Source organism: Manacus vitellinus, unplaced genomic scaffold (assembly GCF_001715985.3).
Source record: "Manacus vitellinus isolate BGI_N305 unplaced genomic scaffold, ASM171598v3 scaffold_3_pilon, whole genome shotgun sequence".
Classification (NCBI taxonomy): Eukaryota; Metazoa; Chordata; class Aves; order Passeriformes; family Pipridae; genus Manacus; species Manacus vitellinus.
This window is the reverse complement of record NW_021940535.1, coordinates 11,451,296-11,468,742: the sequence shown is the minus strand read 5'-3', so window position 1 is coordinate 11,468,742 and position 17,447 is coordinate 11,451,296. Positions and strand designations below refer to the sequence as shown.

Below are 17,447 nucleotides of genomic sequence, written 5' to 3'. Positions count from 1 at the left end.
AACATGTCTGTCAGCATCTTCAGTTTCACTTGGAAAACTAGTATGGCAAAGACCAGTGCATTTTCTACTAGGCCAAAGATGAAAACAACTGAATACATACAGAGCAGGAAGACTCTTGTAAATATGAAAATTCTCACTTCTGTTTTTACTGGGACCAGTGATGGAGAAGTTATAATAGAAGTTAGCAGCCTCTGTAGTTGCCATGTTGCCTTCTTTTTAAAGGCAGCCTGTAAGGAGATACATTGAGATTTTCTTTACTCAGCAAATAATTAAATCCTAATGCATCCAGGAGACAGGAAAAATCCTAAGTGCTAACAGATAAGAGTTGTAATAAAGCATACATGACAGACAAAAGCAAATCTATTTATTTGCTTAAGAGGATTGGCTTGACAGTCAAGACCCAAACACAACAGCTGGTGGATTTGAATACATCATCTGTTACCAGATCTATACCGTTGGGGACTCAAAAGCATGCTCAAAAGAATTACAAAGAAGCTTCTGAAAATAGCGTAAGGATTAAGCTTTCAAATACATCAGTGCTTTAGTGTTTGAATTGAGGTCTTCTGGGGAAACCCATGAGAGAAACAGGATTCATTTTGCCAAATCTAGCCTTTGGGCTCAGGTTGCAGGCTCTGGGTGCTGGAGTCATTTGTCTTGGGTTGGACTTGTCTTGAAAGGCATGGTTTGAGTCTCAGCAAGTGAGCACCTGTGGTTCAGTTCAGCCTCATCTTGTTTTTTAGATGTTAGTCACATCATCAGATGGTGGCACTTCTTCCTTTCCCCTTCTCAAGCGACTTACTGGAAACATGAAGGATTTTCATTGATGTATTTCTAAAAGCCATCTTTACAAGTTGTTTACCTGGTAAATTAAATCTTTCATAAGATTTAGTTTTTAAAGATTTAGTCCAAAAGTTAAATGTCCTCTCTCTTGAGCTACAGAGAATGTTTCTGTGAGACTAATCCTACTACAAGATATTACTCAGCATAAGATTAGCAGAATTCACCTCTGAATCATTAACATTGGCTGAAAGGCCTTAACTGGTGTGTTGTAACGTACAGCAGTTTGAATGTCTCTTGATTCTGCAAGGGAGGGAAACAGTATTCAGAGAAAGCAGCCCATGCAGTTAGATCTTCACAGCAGTCTGTGGTACCATTGCTGGAGTGCTTCTGGGACTCTGACTTTTAGAGCGGTGTGCTTGTACCTCTGAGTTACTTGAGTTTGGAACCTGTGAATGTGTATATAAAAAAAACCCAAACAACTCCAAATTTGACTTAATCCTGCAGCATCATTTACTAAAATAAGACTACTGACACAAAGCTCTGCGATGCCCTTTAAAATTGAGTTGTTCCTTGTGCTTCATTGCATGTGGTAGCAATTTCTCTGCCTCTGAAAAAGAAACTTGAGCAAGGTGCTAAATATTCACAAACTGCTCCTGTCAAATAGAGTAGAAATGAGTTGTGAAAACCACCTGCTTTTATCAGTTATTTTCAGATGCAGAACAGAGTATGAGGATGATACAGCAGTAGCTAAACTATGTGGTAGCATCTGTACCCTAAAGCAGTGTGAATGTCTGCCTTGAGAAAAGATAAAGTTCCCACTGTGCTGCAGAGGGCCAGTGATTGGCCCTTTCTAACAACGAGGCTCATTTAAACTCCTTAAAACCAGAAAATGTCACTTGTGAAGTGTCTTAATCATGCATTTATGGAGAGCTCATCTAAGCTACGCTGGTCACCCTAGTTCACAGTGACCTCAAGTCACCAGAGATGCTTCTTTCTCAGACTGTATGGGCAGGGATGGCCTTCCCATGGAGATCAGTACTCTTCCTCCCAACATCCATTTGCCCTTATCCGTACATAATAAATCTTGGGATCAATTCTGTAACTTTTAATATACTCTTTACCAAAGATGACTGCAGTATCAGCAGTATTCAACCCTTAGTCCTGCATTTGGGATCAAAAGAAACTCATACATACTTCATTTCTGCTTGCTAACCTACCTGTAATTTGATCTGTTTCCTCCTTTGTTTCATAATCTGTGTTTCCATATAATAGCTTTTTGATGGACTGCTCAAAGAAGCCCTCTCTGGCATAGAAATGGTAAAAACAGAGGTGGGCTGTGTGAGTTCACCTCAGGTAGTGGGCTGAGAGATTAGCTGTTACTTCTGTACAGGTCAGTCTGAAAACATTTAATTGTATAGCTATGAAGCTCCCTGTGTGCAGAAACCACATCGGCTGCAGGGAACCTGCAGGCTCTGGGATGGAGCAGCCTCTGTGGAGGTACAAGCTGGGCATAGAGGGCTAGGGAGCCTGGTGGATAGTGATGTAAACCCATGCCAGAAACAGCCTCTGCTATACCTCTCCTATAATTCTGCCTCAGCTTCCTTGTAATAACCTCTAAAGAACTGTGCAAAGAAAAAATGCAAAGTATCTAAGCTAGTGTTACCCACAGAGGTGACTGTAGCCTTGGTGATCTACAGACTGTGCAGTATTTGGTATATTTGGGCAGCAGCTTGCCAGTGTTTGTAGTGTTGATTCTCATAGTCATCTGTTTGCTGCCTCCTGCTGGGGAGGGGACTTGAAAGTACCGTGGTAATTCCTAATCACTTATTCTATACCTTTTGCAAATGAGCATTTGAAAGCTGTCTGCATCTCAGAGCCTTTGCCAAACCTCTTCCCTATCGCAATACTGAAAAAGAACCATCATAAGATTTTGCATGTTGTCCCCTGGAGCATGGAAATATTACTTTGTCGTGATTGTTTCCCTAGCTTGCTTTCTCTGTATTGCCTCTGGTCTTACAGATAGAGTATAACCAATTTTAATACCAATTTTAAGGCAGGAGAATGCTTTTGTATTGTTTCTTCTTTTGTTGTTTTTTTGTGGTTTCTTGTTTTTTTTATATACAGGATATGGTGTAGTTAAATCATACAGAGGGTTTTTTTGAGAAATAGATGGGATTTCCTATGTACCAGTAAGCAGGTCACCCACAGCACATGGTGGTAGATCTTCATGTCCATCCATGGTTTTTTCCCATCAGTTATCTGTGTGATGCTTTCCCATCCCAACATATGTCAGGGTTTGCTCATAACCTTCCCATCCCTTTCCCACCCATACACCATGCAAGACACTGTCACGCACCCTGTTAAAAACAGTGAGCTCTGTATCCCCCATACTCCACCTCAAATCAGCCTCTTTTCCTGCCCTTGTCAAGGGCAGTCTGTGGCATCCTTTCTTCCGATCCTTCACCATCTTCTTTCTTTTTCTTGTTCTTTGTTGGGCTGGAGGGGAAGGCTAATAACTAAGTTAGGGTGCTTGGGGTGGTTCTGACCTGCTAGATAACAGCAGGCCCAGGGAACCTATGGTGCACTTCAGCATAATGCCTTTGATTGTTTCTTTGCATTTTCAGATGTGTTTGCTGGGCTAAGCAGCTGTTAGGGGCTCTGTACAGCCTCCACTCTCCGTTTCAGGTTTCTGGCTTTCACAGAATTCGGTAAGATTCTCACCCTGGATGACTGAAGTTCTCTCCAGAAATCGCTGCGCTGCTAACAGGCTTTTGGGATTTCACTGCTTAGCCGTGTGAAGCCAACACCTCAGACACGTAGCTATAGCTGTCAGAGCTCAGGTGTTTATGAAAGCAGAAAATTGCCAAGTGCAGAGTTGAACCAGCTTCTTTCAGGATTTAATTCTGAAAGGGACTTCTAACTCCCAAAGCCACTTATGATGTTGACCACAGCATGTTTAGTATCATTTGTTAGAAATGCTTTCCATGTATAAGAACAGGCATACTGGACAAGGCCATCCACCTGAGGGACAGTGACCAATAGCAGCTGCCTGAGGAAGAGCATAAGAACAGGACAGGCATGAAGTGATACTTCAAAATGCTCCACCAGCCTGTGACAACCTGTGTCTTGAGGATTTGCTGAATCAGAGCTGTTCTCTTCCTCCTGTAGTGTCTTTTCCATGCTTCAGTTCTTCCTGCTTTTCATCCCCACTTCATTTCACTTAAAAAAAAAAAAAGAGAAGAAAAAAGTCCAGACTGTTTAAATAGATAGAGTAGAGGATATGTACTCATAAGCTGGGGACCTGGCAAGCTGGAGGAACGTCTTAATGCTGCTACGTAGGGTGAATAGGTCATGCAAGAATAAATTCTCTTGTCAGGGGGACAAGAGCTTCAGTTAAATCCTGAGACTGTTTCTTATATTTTCCACATAGGGTAGCAGACCTCAGTTTAGACTGTTGGACTGAATGGGATATCACAAAGAGAAGGAGGATTTGCTTTGTGATTATAATGCACTTTGGTTTAATACACAAAGTGAGAGACTTAGCATTTCCTTAGCCTATAGTGAGTGGATGTGTGGTGAATTTATTTATTGGAGCAGCCAAGTGGAAAGCTAACCACCTAACCATGTACTGGGTTGCAGCAGCAGGAATAAGGAAAATCACATGTTAGAGGAGATCATGGAAAATATATTGGTCCTGGGATTTAATTTACATTTCAGAGTTCCAAACAAAAGGTGAAATTAATGAATTAAATAATGAACTCTAATGGTATTTTTGTAATAAATACTGGAGTTTGACACTTCTGGAAGCCTGTAGTCATGTAGTTCTCTTTGTCTACATTAATTCAAGGCTGTGAAATTAAAGCTGTGTAGCTATCATGGTGGGAAGGAAGACTTATATGGATCACAGCATGAAATCTGTTGCTGTTACCACTATGCAAGCAAAATATACATATAGGTTTACAAGCTACAGTTTAGTTTTCTAGGTGTTGGTGGGTTTTTTTCCAGAATCAGTTTTCTTATCTAGTTGTATAAAGATAATTAACAATGAAATTATTTTTATCACTTGCTAAGTATTTTCATAGATGTTGCATTGACCTTTATGGGCCAGCTTGTAGTATGTCATTTCTACATTTCAACTGGGAGGTAGTGTTTGATTATAGCTCAAGTTCTGGCACTTAATTACAGCTGTGAGTGTTCTGTACATATCCCAACTGTCTCTTTAGAGTATTAACAGTAGTGGCATGAATCTGAAGAAGTCAAAAGTTATCCAAGTGGCTACAGGAATAAGAAAACAGGAATAACAGAACATGAATTCTGCAGGTAACAGTGCTTTGACTTCAGGAAATATGTAGACAGTGGGTGCAGGGGTTTTTTTTCTGCATTCATTTGCTGCATATTGCAGTCATAAAAGTAAATTCTTCATATTTCTAACCAATAATACCACTACACTAGACTTACACCTGGTTGCATGTGCTGCCACAGTATATTCAGGTGCTGCTAGTGACAAGCTGAAGGAGTTGTTACCTGGAGATATTTTCTCCTGCTCTTGTGGAGAAATGTCCCATTGGATTTAAAAGGAAATGCTAAACTGTGCAGTGCTTTTGAGAATTGCTCTACAGCAAGTATGGCAATTATGCCCTTTTGGGGCGTGATTACACTTGGTGGTTCAGAAGTGCATATGGTATTACATTTTGTTAGATTCCACTGGTTTTTGGAAGGAACTGACCAGGTGGTTTCCTGTATATAAGAATCCTTGGCATTTTTTCTGGGAATGACAGTCTTATTGTCTCAGTTATCAACCTGCTGAAATGCTGAGAAGCAAAACAAGAACTAGTTAGAGAAGCTCTAACTTACTTGGAAACTATCAGCATTTGTTTACTGACTCTCAAACTCATCCTACTCCCTGTGTCCAGCCCTGTAATTTCTAATTGATGCTACTCCATTGTTCACCCAGAGCATGCACCCTTTTGGAGGTAAGGAGTGGATAGCAAGTTCTTCCATCCTCTTCCTCTGCTCTTCTGGACACATCATGGTGTGGAGGAGAGGTCCTGCTTTGTCATCTCATATTCCTTGTATGAAAAGAAGGCACATGGTAGTGATTCTGCAGTGATAAAATATGTTTTGTGTACAATTGTCAGAGTAAGGAACTGGATAATATGCTCAAACACCTCACAGATAAATCCAGGAAAATGTCTTATCCCTTTGCCAGCTTTGATTAAGGGACAAGTGCAGACTATTTTGCTTGTGTCTGGCCTCCATGAAGTTTCCACCTGCCAGGGAATCTTTCAAACCTGACAGCATCTCAGTATTATCTTATGATTGCAGAAGAGATGTTTTGGATGTACTTATGTATTCTTCTTAGCTCATGAAACCAGGATAGGAACAGTTTTATGTTTGTGCCCAGTGGTGAGCAAATAGGGCTGCAGTTTTGCCCAGGCAGTTTTGTCACTAGAATGTGCAAAATAAGAACCCTAGAATTTGGTATTAGAACTATCAAAGTGTTTCTATTTTAGGAAGGCATCAGCATGCAGATGGTATTTGACCACATACTACTCAGGTAATCATGATTTTCCTTTTTTCCCTTGTTCTAGAAACAGTACCTGTAATTCTTCAACCTTTGATGAATCTGAAGAGTGGCAACTTGCTCAAGATGCTGAGATATGCTTGTTGAAGTCAGGAGAAATCATGTAAGCAGAACAGTTTCGTTACGTCCAGGCTGAAAGAATAAAGGCTGAGATCAGATATCAGCTATGTGAGCACAAGTCTTGCAGGCTCCTGGAAGAGCTGATCCCTTGTGTCCTGCAGTAGAATTTGATCTGAGGAGGATGAGAGAGTGTAACTCAACTACACAGAGCAGCAGCAATAAACCAGGTCCTCCCTCTTCAGTCCTACAAAACTTTAGTGCAAGTGGGGAACGAGAAGGAAAGATGTATGTCCACATCACACCAGAAAATCTTCCTTTCTATTCTTAGAAGGAGGTACTGTCAACAGGAAGGGGGCTTAGAGGGCTGTGCAGTTCTAGCAGTCGCTGAAAGAGACTGCAGGGACAAGTCGGGGAGTGCACTGCTAGTTGGACCTGTTTGCAGTCTGAAATAGATATCTGAATGAGGTCAGCTCATATAATGCTTTAGGACTTTAGCACTGAGATAATGCTTCATCTAGATGCTAAGAACTTCCTTTTTAATTGGAAGTATTTTGAGGCAGCTTTTTTACAGCTTGTTTGGGTAAAATAGACCAAGATGTAGCATTAAGTGCTTCATAGGATTTAGAAGGATCTGCTGTCACATTTCATCCATCCATCCCCTCTGTACTCCTGATCCCCATTTCCTGTATAAATGATACCGAGAAAGGTGAATAAATTAGGTAACTTATTTTTTGTTTAAATTTATGTTTAAAAAGAACAGTAGAGGGCAGCAGACTCCTTTTTTAATTGTAGTGACTCTAAAAGGCTTTATTCCAGCACTGGTTTTCTCTAGGTGAAATGAAATAAACAAGTGAACAAAATCCACATTTGCCAGAGCAGTGAAAGTTCTTAATATCAGTCAGCTTTTCTGTAGTTTTTGCCTTCCTCTAAGGCTGAATTTTCATGCATTTTGTGGACCTGTCCAAAATATGCTGTGGAGTCTGCCCCAAACAGATGCAAAATAAAAAGCAGTGATTAGTGGGTTTGTCTGAGTAAGTGGATTGGATCTCTTCAAGTAATTGTATTTTTCTCACTCACAGGATCAAATTACCCCTTACAGTGGAAGAGATCATAAACTTTGGAGAAAGCAACAAAGAGCTGTTCATTAAATCCAGCACCTACAGTATCATTCCCATCACTGTTACAGAGATGGGGCTAACAATTAGCTGGATCTTTTCATCAGACCCCAAAAGCATATCCTTCAGCGTTGTCTACCAAGAATCTGAAGACACACCACTGGATCAGTGCAAAGTAAGACCTTTGTTTCCTTACTACCTTAGAGACTGTAGTACTCTACAGTTGGCTGCCTAAAGGAATCAGCAAGTATCACTAGGAGGTCTCACCAAAATGCCAGTTGCTATTGCATTAAGGATTTGTTTCTCCAGTTAAGCTGCAGTTCTGCTAAAGGCAGGGCTACATCTGTAGTTATTTAATGTCGCCTGCAAAAGTTCAGTTGAAAAGCACTGTAGCTTCTACTGGTTGCATCTGAAATTCACCCACTATTATTAAACAAAACCAAAAGTTCCAAGCCTGCAAAATTCTTCTTTTTTTCCCCTTTTTCAAACTTACTTAATTTCAAGCCCTTTAGGGCAAATTTGCCAGGTCTTGAGCAGAAACCACAAGAAAACATAAATTGCTTGGGTTATCTACATTTCTTACAATGAAGCATAAGCTTGATGGTGTTCAAAATTGCTTTGCCAGTGACCAAGGTACCAGTTTTTATATGTGCTGTCCATATTTCATGAGGATTATGGATTAAGTGAATCTATTTTACTCAAGTAATTGCAAAGTTTTACTGAAGACAAGGCAGCTGTTGGTTTAATCCACCATGGTAGAGAGAACTCTACAGCTGTGATTTACTAGGGGAATAAAACATTTATATAGCATGTGTTAATTCACTCCATGGTTACCAACTCCATGTAAAATATCTCTTAATCTGAAAGCTGAATGAAGTGTGAATGTTGCTTTTGTCTTGATACATTTATTTGATATAACTTCTGAGTTTTATGGGGTCCTTCTTGATCTATGTCAGCTGCTCTTCTGACAACTGTTCTAGGGTTTTACAGCAAGACACATAGAATCATAGATACACATGCTTTTGCTGTAAGCTCAGATAAACAATTAAGATTTGCTGAGAAAGCTTATTTTATAATACAGGGAGTATAAAAGCATATATTAAAAGACATATTTAGCTAAATCTTGCTCTTCGATATATGGATTTAAGGCAGTGTTAGTAAAGTTGCTTAGATTAACATTTAAAAGATCAGGATTTGATTCTATCTCTAAAGCAGAGATTTATAGGTTATTGTTGTAAAGAGATTATCAGAGGAAAACAGGTATCTCACTGTGAGATTTTACCTTGGGTGAGGTTTTAATGCTCATCAGTTAAAATAATTAGTTTTGCAGGCATATATGCACTTTGGGAGTTTCAAGGTGGCTGAAGTCTAAATACTTTTCTGAAGGCAAATGTCAATTTATAGGGCAAATAGCAAGCTTCATTTTGATTTGTATTGAATTCCAGGTTCTTATCCCTATGACTCGCTGCAACTCTCATAAGGAAACTATCAGAGGACAGGTGAAAGTCAGAAACCCTGGAATCTACACACTGATATTTGATAACACATTCTCTAGGTAAGTCCTAGCTGGGTGTAAAAGGTGAAATAAGCTTAGTTTTAGAGACTGTGGAACTGATCAGATGTATCATTATTCTTCCATTCAGAAGTAAGTATGAGAAATTGGCCAAGAGATCTTTAAGGTCGAGTTTTGGTTCTTGTTCTTGTTTGGGTTTTTCTCTCCCCAGAACAGAATTCCACTCTTCTGTTTCCACCTCTGGGAAGGTAAACAGCAGTAAGCCAGACAGTTTGGTCAGGATTGTCATTTTATTAACAGGAGGCTTAACAGCCCTTTGCACAGGCAGACTTTCTTTTGACAACAGTCAATTTTTTACTTACATATAAAGTGAAAGACTGAATACACTTTTAAGGCTTCTTGTCTAGTTGACTTCAGCTAACATGATCTTTTTGCTCTCTCTTCTTCCTTGACAGGTTTATCTCAAAAAGAGTGTTTTATCACTTGGCTGTTGAGCGACCCGTCATCTATGATGGAAGTGATTTTCCATAGCCTTGACTATACTGTGTTATTTTTAATTAAATTTTTAAGAAATTATATTATTTATGTACATGTAAGCAGACTGATTACCACTGTGTTTGAAGACTCTGAAACTATGCAATAGTTATAATGCACTTAAGAAGAGATGGATACACTAAAAAATGGAAGCCTTTTCAGGAACACTAATGGTTCTGTACTGTGTACAGATTGCTGAAAAGCCAATGTTTGATTTAACAGGTCAATAATAACCAATTTTTTTTTTTTCAGTGGGGAGAAAAATAAGTGTGTGGGTGTCTAAATGCAAACTGAAATTCTCTGCTGAATTATCACATTATTTTTCTTCCAAAAATATCCTTCAAAAGGAAATTTAAAGAAAAAAGTGTATTTTTGACCTCTTCACTGAGGAGTAAACATAACCATTTCTGTTCTGCTACTCTTACAGTCAGAACAACAATTATGCAATATTTCAATCTTCACAGGCCTATATTGTAATCCATCTAAAATTTTTTATCTTTTCCAAGTTTTATAAACAGCAAACATAGGAGTTTTTTAAATTCTGGGCTAAGATTTGGTAAGCCTTAGCTGGCTTTTACAAATGCTTTATCACTACCAGTTACAAAACAATACAACATGAAGCAGCAACTCCTTTCACTTTCGCTCACCGTACTCTGTACATTGGTCCATTCTTACAGTAGCAGTGGCAGAACAAGGAGTATCCTCTGTAAAGTACTGCTCACTGTGTGATATTACGAGGAAGAAAATTCCTTTTTCCTGCCTTAGCACCTTAGTCATCAGCAGTCATAGGAAAGCACAGTTTCTGAGGACATGAGCAGTGTCTCTCTCTCTCTAGACCACGTGGAAGGCAGCAATAATGTTTGAACTGGTCTCAAAACGTCCATCCAAACTGAATGAATATCCAGGCCTGAGGAGCTCTCCACCCAGTGTTAGTGTATTCTCTCCCTTTCCTAAACCTTGCAGTTGCCCTATCCAACTGCTCAGTTTTCATCTTGGATCTGGAGAAAGAGCTGGCTGTAAACACTGCCTCTTAAGGGAAGACTGGGTTCTCATTTATACAGAATTTCTACGCAAACCATCTGCTTTCTATATAGAATTTTATCCTTTTGTCAAAATATCTGAAAGCAGATTTTTTTGTTTTAAAATCCTGTCCTCTGATGGAATGGCAAAACATTTGGCAGGATAAAGGAGAAAAGCTCTTTCTCCCAACCAGCCCTCCTCATCATTTTAGGTGTGTATGATTTCTCATGTCATTGTTCTCCCAAGGAAACCTCAGACCTGGAAGGTTTTAGTGCAACAGTTGGTAGAAGACCAGCACAGCCTGTCAGGAACCCTGTAGAGACCTGGTGGCAGCTGTAGCTGATACACAGGAGTCATTGTAAGAGACAGAAAGTAAAACATGAGAAAGAAGAAAAAGAGGCAAGCACAAGCTGAAGCAAATGGTTTAGGGGAGGGTAAGGAGGCAAACTTGTAAATGTAAAAGCAAGAGCAGGGAATTGGAAGGATCAACTTGACTAGGGAAGAAAGTCAGGGGAGTCCAGCTGGTGTTTATATGTCACTGGTCCAATCCATTACCCACAAGGGATTTCCAGCATCAAAAGACTGGTTGGTTGTTTAAAAGATGATCACAAACAAGTGTTGGACACAATATATAAATGCAGTGATCTTGAAAAAGACTGTGAAAGAATAACAACTTTTCGTGGAGCACCTGGATTTTAGGTGTCTGGCTAATGGATAGTGTTTCCCTCCCTTCAACTGCCTTCTTGCCCATACCAGTAGTGTGCTCCCCAGCCTCTGCCAGGTAGAGGGGTCAGTGCAAAGTACAAGCAGATTTATTCTTCCTCCTGAGGGCTACAGTGCAATTAAACCCATACCTGGCTGTGTGCATGAAAATGAGATGGACAAAGATGGACATGGGCAATAAACAGGCCATAAATAGCACACGGATCGGTTCAGGAATTATGGCATATTTCAGTGTTGAAGCTATGTTTTATATTTAATTAGGCAAGAAGAGATTATTTATTGCTTAAAAATGGAGCACTGTGTACCATATGCTATGCAATTTCACTGAGCTGTTACTGAAGTCTGCTGCAGTTTTCCTTTAAGCTTTTAGGTGTGGTTTTTAAAAGCATTTTGCTGTTCTTAGGTAGAATACTAATCTTACTGGGATATCTTTCTTAAAATGCCAAATGTAAGGTAAAGGGACACTGTCAAGTAGCTTGGGCCAAAATATGACATCTCTGTTCAAAAGTATTTGAAGTCTCTCTATTCAAAATTATTTGAAAAATATTGAAAAATTATCTTCGTTTCCTCTCCACATCCAGTTCTTAACTGTGGCAAATATTTTTAAGCCACTGTTTATGTAACTCCTAAAGTAATTGTCTCCATCTAGTAAGCTCGATGTTTCCCTGAAGGTCTTTCATGTTGACAGTCCTGAGACTGGCTAAAGCATATGTTTGGAAGGAGGGGAATAAAACCACTGGATTGTTTTCATTTAGCATTTGAGTCTCTATGGTACCTTTTCTTCAGGTTTTCCTGCCCCTTGAGAGTAGTTTTATGGCTTTTTTTTTCCTCTCTGAAAGAGGACTAAGAGTGGAAGCCAGAACCTGTAGTTTAAAGATCAAAAGGTTTGCTCCTAACCAAGGAGAGTATTTAAGGAGAAAAAGTTTCAAATGATGAAATACTCAGGATGCTAAGGTACAGGAGTGCTAAGGTACAGGTACAGGTAAGGACAAGAGTGCAGCTGTTCAAAACCAGCTTGTCAACAACAAGAATCCCATCATACCAGCTAGAAGAGGCTGTGCAGAGAAGATAGTAAAGAACCTGACATTAGTACTGACCTTTTGTTTGAATGCCACTGGAGCTATGGAAACCCAATAAAGGACTTTGCACAAGTGCAGGTTTGTGCAAGACATTATTTCGTTCAAGCACCTTATATCTCCATTCATAAGGCATTTGTTTGTGTGAGCTGTGCTAGTGATGCTGAAAAGTCTGTTTATTTACAGGTGCTCAGGTGATTTGTTGAATTGGGCTTTTTATTACCTGCAGGAATGCAATTAGGAGAAAAGAAATATATAAAATTGATCATAAAATTAATTGAAGGGGATGTCTCACTCGTAGGACAAAGAGATTATATACTGTGTTCAGCATAAGCAATTGGGTGATTTTCCTGGGTGCTGGAAAGGGTTAGGAGGTATGGAGGGTAAGATTTTTGTTATACAGAGGTTTATGTGAAGAAAAGAATGTAGTTTCTTTAAGAAAATGACAGTGTTCCTTTACTCAATCTTACTCAATGTTTCTTAATGAAAAATGACAGAGATGTATTGCACGAGAACATACCATGTTACAAAATTGCAAAGCTACAAAAGCCTGACTTTGCTCCTTCCTCAAAATTGAAATTGCACTATAGTTTTAATCATGCTCAATCACTGAGGTTGTAACTTGTTCAGAAGCATCTTTTGGTCTAAACTGCCAAAGAATTGCAAACCCTGTTCACATCAAACTTCTTGCTCCAGATATGGGAAAAATTATGTATACCAGTGTCTGTTACAGAGATGTAGACGGTTGTGTACTGGAATGTTTCTTGATGCTTTTTTTTCCCCTTTTTTAACCTCAGGAATTAAAAAATAAAATTCTTTATCGTTGTGAATGTATGTCCCTTTCCTGCCTTGTCGAGATAGCTTTGTGTGGAAGATAAATCTGATAATTGTATGGTCTACTTCTAAGTGGGAAAAGCTTTTACAAAATAAGGAAAATAGAAAATAGATTGTCAACTATTTCACAAATAGTGGTGAAAGGCCACATCTGTACAGTACAACAGAGGAACAGTGGAGATCCTTAAGTGAGCCAGTCTTCAGAGGTAGAACCAGAGCAGCCTCAAGGACAGCAAGTAAAGTCACTGTTGTCCCTGACAGTGAGCCGCATGGTCCTTCAGCTTAGGGCTCCCATCTGGTTTTCCCCAGGTCATAGCTGGCTCTGTATGCCTGGGTTATGTGGCATGGCAGCGAGAGGCCAAGAAGTGCTGTGTGAGTCACAGTCACTCTTTGGGTGTCACCTCAGTGTTTGCATATGTAATCCCAGCCCCAGGACACATGGTAAACACATGAGCTGCTGGGGCCATCCAGATGGGTCAGGGGGACAGCAGGCCACATCACCACCAGTCATTGCTTCTTTTGTCAGCTATTTCTCTTTCCTCACAGGAGTTTGCTCCTGGGGTGGAGGCTGCGATGCAGCCTGTCCCCACACTCCAGCAGGAATATATGTGACATGAGTCTGTGTTTCAGACTGATCTATGTTTGTGGAATCTTCCTTCTTCTTCCCATCTTCCTCAAGTTTTGTTTTTATTATTCGTTTATTAAATTAAAATATGAAATTCAAGGTTATCCTCATATTGTGCGATCCCTCATTTCAAAGCTACAATTACAAACAGAAGTCTCAGAGCATCTCCAGGGGCATCTCCAGAGGATGACACAAAGCCTATTTTCAATTTTTATTTTCAATGCCTATGTGAAGAATTTAGATACTGCATCTGTCTTATGAATATTCCTGATTTTGCCTAAGTCTAGAGTTATCTTGCTCTGCAGAAACATCAGAGAGTGAAATTCATGCTGCTGCCTGGTAGTGCACCTTGTCACTTTATCACTGCTGAAGTGATATAGTCCCAGTTCCACACTCAGAAGCTTCTCTCTAGGACAGGGTCTCCAGCAAAGCCTAATCTGGAGTACAAGGGATCTGCCAAGACTGAGATTTACAAATACACAATACATGTGTAAGTGACCTTACCCTGCTGCACATCAGCTCTGCAGGGAAGGCTGTAGCTATTGAAAACCTTTGTGTACATTTCCAATAATCCATTTTTACCCATGCTGATTACCACCACCCTTCCTTGGTGCTAGCGACAAGGCTCTCCCAACCACACTTCTGCCTTATATTTCTGTTTTGCTGTGAGGAACGTGTGAAGCTGCCACAAGACAGCAGTACCCTCTGCATCAGTCCTTCAAGTGTCACGGGGATGCTTTGAAGCCCAAGTATAAGGTTTAAAAACATGGCCCAGGAGACTTGGAAAAATCAGGCAGCACTCGAAGGCACTGGGAACCACAGTATCTGTTCAGTTAAATAAAGGATAATTGATTCAGAGCATACTTGGGTCTGCACATACTGAACTCAGATCAATGGCTGACTTTATTTATCATCACTTGAGTGATGCTTGCAGCTTTAATTGCCGTACTTTCACACTCTTCCATCACTTCCCTGCTCTCTGGAAGAGGCACTCCTATAAAGCATGTCTGTTTCAGGCAGGAGCAGGCATCAGGAAGGCAGGTTTGCCTGAGGAGAGTGAAAGTTTCTTATCTGCTCTCTCAGCTTCCTCTCCCTGTACCACAAGCAGCGTGGTGCTGTGCTACGTGACTGCCTGCACCTTGGTCTCTGAGTGACAGCACTTAGGGCAGACAAAGTCAAGCTGCTCCTTTAAAGAAGAGCGACAGCAGAGGAGACTACAACCCAAAACTGGGAACATCTATGAAAAAATGGCCTCAAAGAGAGCAGAGGGGAACGAAGCCATGGAAGACCTTAGGCCTCTCCTGGGGCTTCCAACAAGTGCTTAGTGACCATCCTGCTAGAGCTGTGGGTAAGACATGAGCAGTGTCCCACGGGAGGTGTGAAGGGACAGGGGAGACAAACCCTTTGCCTTCACGGAAAACTCCCCTCCTGGGAAAGTGCATCAGCTGAAGGCTGGGGACAGCCTAGTGAGGCATGAGAGCAATTTTGGTAGGATAAATTCAACTAAAACATCGGGGCAGAAGGACAGAGGAGCCCCAGGAGGGTTTGACCACAAGGAGTTATGCTGCTGGCAGATGGAGGCCCTCAGCAGATGGAAGAGGGGGTAATGACAGAAAACATTTCCATGACTGAGCCACTGCTCTGTGGTGGCCAGCAACAAGGGACCCCACCAGTGACGAGGCTACAGCCAGAGGGCCTGTAGGTAGGCAGCTTCCCTGCAAATACATGAGGCACCAACAGCCTCGGAAGCCACCAGCAGCTGCTGGACTGCAGGCAGCCGTGGTGGAACAAGCCCAGTGAGGGAAAACCCATCCCAGAGGGGCTGGGCCCTGGCAAAGCAGCAGGGAGCAGCCTGACTCAGAGCAGGATGTTCATGACCCAGGGATGACCCCATCACCCCAAACTGCTCCAATTTTGTTGTCGCTTCACCACCCTCAGCAGTTTCACCTGCTGATCAAGCATGAATATTTCTCGTGGCGTTTTGGGGAGTGAAGAAGCTTTTATCTTCTCTGAGAAGGCCACAAAATTCAAGTTCCCGGGAATGCAGGGAAGAGGAGCTTGAGGCCCCCAGACAGGACCAGAGGTTGGCAGCCCCTAAAGTTTGCACACTTGTTTGTTTGCATAACTCGGCGGCTCTTTGGGGCCAGGAGGACCCTCTGACTAGGAGCACCCTCAGCCATGGGAAGGGCTGCTATGGGAAAGCATCTGCCCCCAGTGTGCTCCCTCCTCCCCTGCCCTCAGAAACCCACCTTCCCTCCCAAAACTCCACCCCACCCCTCGTCTCAGGAGCTTAAACCTGCTGGTGCCTGCGGAGTTCTCAGCTGCATCCCAAGGGTTAGATATGTGAAGTAAACCCTGTTAGCAAAGCTTTCCTTTGGCCTTTTGGAGATGGGTAAATCCTGTCAGTGGAAACAGGTCATGTGTATGGATCCAAACCTGGGAAGGACGTGTGGGCAAGAAACAACCAGTTCATCCTTTTGGGATATGTGACAGTGCCTTTGTTTAGCAGAATTTCAGCTTCTGTTTGCTGAATACAGATTGCAAAAACCCCCAAACTCTTCTTGCACATACGGTAAAAAATATGTACATCTTTGACCATTTTTTTTCCCTAAGGAAAAGTTAAAAAAGTATTTTAAAGTCCAATAAATGTATATAGAACTAGAACCCCATCTGCTTAGATGTACCCTATCCACTAGAAAAGCAATGCCAAACGATGCAGAAACCTTGTGTTTATCAACACTCTTTAATGATAAATGCACAATGAAACCACTTTTTACCTGGAAGAAATAATTAACCAGAAAGCAAACTAGGTTAAATGAGATTATTTAAAACAAAACCTCCAGAGCACTATGACTTGCAATTGAAGACTGGGAAGTGGAGGCTTGCAGTCAGGCAGGACAGGCAATGCCATGTCCCTGTGAGGGGATGAGCGAGGCACAATGGACACACGATTTCCTGTGGCTTCAGGCACTGTTACAGCACCAACACCGGCACTCCAAAAGTCCTATAGAAGTTGTGGGGTGCATTACAGCACAGCATTTTGGGAACTGCTGCCTCTGCCAACCTGAAGTCTCATTCCAAATGTCGTTAAGTTTGACACTTAATAATGCTTTGTCTTAGTGGCACCAGGCTAAATATATTTTGTCACTGTTAGCAAAGATACCAGCACATAACTGGCAGTCAGCTGAACCACGGGTTTGGTTTTTGTGTTCTGGTTTACTACAGTTTTGCACCATTCAGAAAATATCCCTGGGACAGACAGTGCAGTGTCTCTGATCCCCTTGAATTTTTACTGTGAGGTGTGATTTGTTTCCAGTACCAAAGTAGGAGCTATAGCATTAATTGTACCAAATTTCACCTGACACCACACAGCTAAACTATAGGAGAAAGGCAGGTCAGATTCTGCAATGACCAGTTTATACAATTAGAAGAGGGGATGTGTGGGAGGCGTCTGAAGGCACAGAGGATGCGCCGAGGTACAGAGCGCACGGCGCATGCCCCGGAGTTATTAAACTGATTGGTTAAGAAAGTCACATGATATACAAAAGGTCGCGCGAGTTTGAAATAAGGTCTCTTTGCCTCA

General features: G+C 41.3%; 1 protein-coding gene across 3 annotated transcripts in view; it reads left to right on the top strand.

The window, feature by feature from the left end:
• Positions 1 to 13,239, top strand: part of FYCO1 (FYVE and coiled-coil domain containing 1) — a 45,214-nt gene extending 31,975 nt beyond the window's left edge. For 2 of the 3 annotated variants that reach the window (XM_018075367.2, XM_018075365.2), the window contains exons 15-19: positions 3,405 to 3,488; positions 6,372 to 6,467; positions 7,504 to 7,714; positions 8,985 to 9,094; positions 9,508 to 13,239. In XM_018075367.2, the coding sequence (XP_017930856.2) occupies positions 3,405 to 3,488; positions 6,372 to 6,467; positions 7,504 to 7,714; positions 8,985 to 9,094; positions 9,508 to 9,583 (577 nt within the window). In that variant the 3' untranslated portion in view covers positions 9,584 to 13,239. The remainder of the gene's footprint in view (positions 1 to 3,404; positions 3,489 to 6,371; positions 6,468 to 7,503; positions 7,715 to 8,984; positions 9,095 to 9,507) is intronic. The other variant, XM_018075368.2, reaches the window with a different exon arrangement.
• Positions 13,240 to 17,447: the final 4,208 nt, after the last annotated feature.